Source organism: Blennius ocellaris (genome assembly GCF_963422515.1).
Source record: "Blennius ocellaris genome assembly, chromosome: 17".
Taxonomy (NCBI): Eukaryota; Metazoa; Chordata; class Actinopteri; order Blenniiformes; family Blenniidae; genus Blennius; species Blennius ocellaris.
The window spans coordinates 17,811,881-17,818,526 of record NC_137666.1 but is presented as its reverse complement, the minus strand read 5'-3'; the positions used below and the strand labels follow the sequence as shown (position 1 = coordinate 17,818,526).

Sequence of the window (6,646 nt, the reverse complement as noted above, 5' to 3'; positions counted from 1 at the left end):
CAGGGGGGAATGGTAAAAAATAAAGAAGGTATATGCAACCCTATAACATAACTCTAAGCCCATTTGCACAGCAAGGATTTCAAGTGAAAATGCAAAACATTTGTTGCATTTTGGGTGTTTGTACACACAACAGTGGTGGTCGGCGCGACTGGTAACGCAACGTTTTGAAAAATGCTCTGACTCGGTTGTGTAAATGTAAGAAACGCTGCTACTGCACATGATAACCGAAGCCAGGTTAAATAGTTGTTGCACAAATTCAGTAGATTAACAATAACAACAATGGCGGCTTCCAGAGTGTCACAAGCTCCAAGTCCATATTCTCCGGGGACTTGGTAGGTTTATATTTGACAGTCACCGTAATAAGAATCCAACTTTGTTGTCTGTCCATACGAATGTCCATGAACTACCTGTTCTCTGTATGCATGCGTGTGTGTGGTTTCAATAACCAATAGTGGCCAAACAGGAAACCGACATCATTTTCATGAGGTTATTGTGAAAACGCTACACTTTTCTGAAACAGCATTGTTTTCACTTGAAACGTCGGGAAGCATACAAAAGTTAGTCTATAAACAAATGTTGTATAATCAAAATGTTTATACCATCTTAGTGGGTTGAATTCGGAAGCATCGTCTTCACATTTCTATACTTTCTTTCTCAGAAAACCTGATATTATTATTATTATTATTATTATTATTATTATACCTGCAAGTCTCAGTCCAGTCTTAACCCACTGACACGTCTCATTTTATTGGGACTTATACATCTGAAGTTAATCTAAGAACATAACCAGTTGAATTGATAAGGCGCAAATCACTTTTACCTTTGACACAAATAAAAACACACAAATCCATAGACAGACACACACACAGACACATACACACACACAGGTCGCCTGCCGTTACTTTCACAGTGCGGCCAGATTTGCGTAGGTGGCAGAAGGTACAAATCCCTTGCAGGGCCCAGGGCTGATTAATGATTAAAAGGGATTAGGAGGAGGGTTAGGACTTGGCCACTCGGCTCACTCCGATGCTACTGCGGCTGCCTTCATGCTATCTGTGTCACCGTGACCACCCGGCTCCTCCACGAATAAATCTGAGGATGTGATAAAGTCAACAAACTGAGAGTAAGGGAAGACGAATGTTAGATGTTGAAGGTAATTCCTGTCCATGCCGAGGTGAGTACTCTCAACTGCTTGACTCCTTTTCCACTGTGCCGGCTGAGTAAATCATTATTGATCATCTATTGGTTTTAAGAATTAAGCAGCTGATTGATTTACAGTAGTCTAGGATTATTGGTTTAAAAACAAAGCGAGACTGATGCTTTCTATTTTTAAACAAAGTTGTATGTCGACGATCTTGTTTTCTTCCGTCTTATTTGTTCATTTGGCAAATCCTCCTTGAGCTCACCTGATTAGCCATCACAGTGTCACACAGTTGCTTTTCAACTTTCTTTTTCACATTCTCAACATTCTATTCTCACAGAGACGCTGCAGGACATAATGCAGCATCCACACACTATCGATCATGAGCAGCAGGCTAAGCTGCTTATAGGAAGACCTTCAGAGAGCCGCAGAGCCAGCCCCCCACACCCCCTGCAGGATAACCTGTTCCCCTCCCCTCCGCTACCTGTGTCCTACCCTTAATCCCACTCTGGACATAAAAGAAAAGGAAAAAGAAACAACATACCTGATGGCAGTATTGAAATTTAAGTTCACCAAGACCAAGAGGGACAAGTTGGCCCAGGTGCTATGGATCCTCAACTGGATCTCAGTGGTTACGGGGGTCATCCTCTTCAGCCTGGGCCTCTTCCTCAAGGTGGAGATCAACAAGCGAGAGGAGCTGATGGCCGAGAGAGACATCCAGTATGTGCCCAACATGCTCATCACCGTGGGCCTCATCGCCTGTGCCATCAACTTCCTGGGCGGGAAGATCTGCTACGACTGCGTGGACACGACCAAGTTCCTGCGCTGGAAGCTGATCATGCTGCCGTACATCATATGCACCTTCTTCTTCACCTTCTGTGTGCTGGTGGGGGCCCTGATGTGCTACAGCATGCACGGGGAGCTGGAGGAGGCCCTGAGGCTTGGGCTGACGGAGGCCATGAAGTTCTACAAGGACACTGACACACCGGGACGCTGCTTCCTCAAGCGTACCGTGGACATGCTGCAGATACAGTTCCAGTGCTGTGGGAACAGTGGCTATAGGGACTGGTTTCAGATCCAGTGGATAAGCAACCGATACCTGGATATGTCCCATAAGGAGGTGATGGAGTAAGTACACTGTTCAGTCCTCTTACATGTAAACTAATCAATATTCTATTCAATGGTTGTCACCATAAGGGGGTGAAACTGAAAGCTTCAATGTCTTACATACTCGTGGTTCACTTCTTCTCTACAAAGGTCTGATTAGATTATGATTGGGAAAGATTAAGTCTAGCATTGAAGATTTTTCTGCAAATATTGTAGTGACTTCATGCGAACCTGTTCAGATTTTGGCAGCTGTCACTTTAGGCGAATGAGGAAATCATCATATTTGATACTTTAGAGTACTCACTATAGAGTAGATACTTCCTTCGGTCATCCTTCAATCGACTCTTTTCTCATCATGGCACGTCTTGTTTAGCGGAAAGTAGGGATTTTATCCATAAAGTTAGAAGACGAGGCAGATACAGTTCCTGTGCTGTGGGAACAGTGGCTCCTTTGAACGGGCGACAGCATTGTGCTGATCCAAATTTCATTGCCGTTCATGGAGAGAAAAGGTGCATATTCAGCAGATGAGCTCCTGCTTTGGTCAATCAGTCAAGGGACTCATGATAAGACTTTTGCACCACTGAAGCACTGCCAGCAACAGAACTGCTCCACATGGCAATAACACAAGGTGGACTGCTATGGTGCACCATGATGCTGCGAGCTTACGGAGGTCAGTCATGACACCATGGTGAAAAGATGGTGAGTCAATGGAGGCTGCCTGAGGCTTCAGATACTGTTTTAGGAGAAACACCTTTGGTCAATTCTCCCATGTCGATGCTTCTTTCACACATCATGTCTACACTTTCATAGAAGCTTTGTTAGCTTTGTGGTGCTAGGTAGGACAGGCATGAAATTGTGGTTGTACAAAGACTAATAGATGTTCTCATTAGCTCAGAAAGAAAATGAAAATGGACAATAGACGAGAGTTAAGAATGAGACAGACAATCAAGAGGCAAAGTCTTCAATTCTCAAAATTAATCCCGCAAATTCTCACAAAGTCTCAGCCCAGTCAGCTCAAAACCCATGGGCACTGAATTTGTTTTGTTTTCTAGCCGATTGAGGAGTAATGTGGAGGGCAAGTACCTGATGGACGGCGTCCCGTTCAGCTGCTGTAACATCGACTCCCCGCGGCCCTGCATCCAGCAGCAGGTCACCAACAACTCTGCTCACTTCAACTACGAGCATCAGACCGAGGAGCTGAACCTGTGGATGAAGGGCTGCCGGCAGGCGCTGCTGGAGTACTACACCCACATCGTGCAGTCCATCGGCCTCACGGTGCTCATCACCTGGCTGTTTGAGGTCAGTGACTGACCAATTGACTAGTGAGGATGGAGAAGAACTCAACTATGTTTCACATTAGGACTGGATTTAGGTGTATTGGGCAGGAGAAAGAAGGTGTAAAACATTGCGGCTCAGAGACTTAAAGTCTGATACATTCCCTTACAAGGGACAGTTCACGGTGTTTGGAAACCATTTGCAATGTGAGAAACGTGGAGCATAGTGTCTTGTCCACAAGTTTGAATCCCATAGTGGACAAGTTACCACTGTGGGTCCCTGAGCAAGACCCTTGACCCCCATCAGCTCCCTGGACTGGGCCAACATGGCTGTGTTCCCACTGTCTTCCAGGAATAGGATTGGTGAATGCGGAAAAGGGATAATTAAAGTGTGATGAGTTAGTTAGTTAGTTAGTTAGTTAGTTAGTTAGTTAGTTAGTTAGTTAGTTAGTTAGTTAGTTAGTTGGATGGTTATGTGGTTGTGCAAAGAAATTATGACCTCTATTAAAACGTATGTGAAGGTGTACCTCAGGGAACCATTCTGGATCCCCTCAAGGTTTAAGTCTATATCGCTTTCTCATTTTTCTCTGGCCTTTCAAGAAATTATGTAACTTAAGTAATTGAAGCCATTATGCTGTCAGTTCACTTTCTGTACTGATACTTGAGTCTACAAAGTCATCCATGCATCAACCATTAGTATTGTTTAAACATATATTTTTTGGGGGGGAGGGGGAGGTGATCCTCTCAGTAATCTGGACTCATTGGTTGTTTCAGCTGTCGGTGTTGACGGGGGTACGCTACCTTCAGACCTCTCTGGAAAATGTGCTAATACAGGGAGACCCCAACTCTGAGTCGGAAGGCTGGCTCCTGGAAAACAGCTTCATGGAAACGGCTCGCATCAACCTGAACATCATCAAGAACCTCGGGAAGAACAACCAGATAGACACAGCCAACAACGGCGATCCCAACATCGATGTTCCCTGCACCTCCAAAGCTCAATACGGACCGGACAACGTTCCCCTCAAGCAAATAGCCGAGGGCAGTTGAGTTGAGCATCTTGAAGGACACAACTGAAAGACCTTTTTCATGTTCTGTTGGTGAGATCAAGAAACAAGCATGAAGGATGGGGGTACAATGAACGTGTGTGATGAATTAAACTACAATGATGTATCAGGACCACGGCTTAAAAATGAGTTTTGCATTTTGAGAAAATTAAGTCAAAAGTTTTTTCAGATCAAAGCCTCGGCTTTACGGAGAAAACTGGTGTAAAATTTCAGGAGTGAAGCTAAATAATGTGCCGTATAATTTATCAGTGGTTCCCAACACAGGGTGACACCAGATTAAAATCATACTGCAAGCATCATTGTCATATAAACAGACTTAAAAACTGTGGTTATAAGCGACAATCCGCTGAAGAAATCTCACACAGGCTCAGGTAAAACATGAAAACTGCCCAATAAAAGCAGGTTTAACCAGAATGAAACTTTATTTCCAGTCGTTAAAATGTGCATTTTATACAAACAGCTTGATTTCACTCATGATGTGTTCATCTTTATTGTCACAATATCATCTGTGACTGCAGAACAAAGTGAACATTTTCCAGTAACCAATTTATGTCCTGTGTCTCTGATACGTTGTTGTGGTGAAACAAATCGAGGGGATTGTTACTGATCCATTCTCCTGAACCACGGGGTACATTTTCTGCTAATGATGCCTTGTACGCAACCACAAGTGAGCCACAACCTGTCTGTATTCGATATCTCTGGTACAAACATCTTTCCTTTTTGTACACACTTAAGAACTTCACTGTCATGTACTGTTTACAAATCATTTCTTGTTGCCTGCATGTTGTGTGGTCTTGCAACAAGTGGCCTGAACAGCTCCAATACATCCGTTTATTACAGGACTTAAGTTATAGATAAGATACTTTCCGTTCAAACAAATGAATGAAATGGGTCAGAAAATTAACTTTACATCTGTGCTTATTAGTAAATCCACCTCAAGGAGAATAAAAGCAGGAATTTGCAGTGTTTATAGTTATTTTTGATTAGATTCTGGAATATTTAGAAACGTTTTCCGATTCTGAGTGTACATTTTCCTGACATGCCTCGCTGCGTCAATGATAGAAAGCATTGTGTAATTAATTGTGTTGGTTAAATTCCAAATGAGCCCAGAAAAAGAGAAAAGTGTGACTGATGGTGTAGACTGAAGGTTTTCAAAGTGTGGGAGGAGGACTCTTTTCTCTCCAAACTCTCACGCTGTTGTCATTAAGAGTGTTTGGGATCCATAGATGATAAAAAGCTTCTGCAAATCGTCTGCAACGGTCATACATGTTATATGTATGGTTCTGTCCTGAAGCTTACTTTCTATTAACACTCCTGACAAATTCAGCTTCATAAAGTGAGAAATTTAATATGATATCTAGAGGTTTTACCAAAAAAATTCATTAGGAAAAAAAAAAAAACATGGAGGAAAAGGGCATCCCCCTTGACCTTGCTACTTGAAGCTCTCGAGCTCCCCCTATGGGAGCTCCGCCCCACACTTTGAAGACCCTGCAGGAGAATATCAAAGCTCCAATGAATGTCAATGTTCCTCAGCACTGCCACCACTTCAACAGAACTCTCTCAGCTGGGACAATAAACCATTTTAAACCTTCCTGTGTTTGTCTCTTTTAACATACAAAGCCTTTGTTTTTCAGCTCCTTGTGTTGTTTTTAATTCATGATTCTAAACTAATATGTGGCTTTGCAGTCCTGCTCTGTTTCTTTAAGTCAGTGATCAAGAGTTGAAGATCTCTAAAAACACAATAGGGTCCTGGCCTTTCATGCTCGGTCTCTAATGAATAAAAAGAGAGAGTCATCCAAATGAGCAATTTGTTTTTTGTTTTTCTTAATTTACATCAAAAATTGTCTTATCATGCGCCAAAATAACACAACAGTGATGATTTATCCAGATTGTTTGTCCTCCACCATGACAGAGCAACACCGTGGGCGTGACCGTGGCTCAGGTGGTAGAGTGGTCGTCTTTCGGAGTGAGAGGTCGGAGGTTCGATCCCAGTCTACACTGGTCTATGAGTCGAAGTGTCCTTGGGCAAGACACTGAACCCTAAATTGCTCCCAGTGGTC

General features: G+C 43.1%; 1 protein-coding gene across 1 annotated transcript; it reads left to right on the top strand.

Annotated features, from left to right (window-relative positions):
* Nucleotides 1–1,688: 1,688 nt before the first annotated feature.
* LOC308142643 (photoreceptor outer segment membrane glycoprotein 2-like) lies at nucleotides 1,689–4,569 on the top strand (the record flags this gene model as incomplete). The annotated part of the gene is made up of 3 exons (XM_080513154.1): nucleotides 1,689–2,269; nucleotides 3,301–3,547; nucleotides 4,297–4,569. The coding sequence occupies 3 exons, from the start codon at nucleotides 1,689–1,691 to the stop codon at nucleotides 4,567–4,569; spliced, it is 1,101 nt and encodes a 366-aa protein (XP_080369280.1).
* Between the last annotated feature and the right edge of the window lie 2,077 nt (nucleotides 4,570–6,646).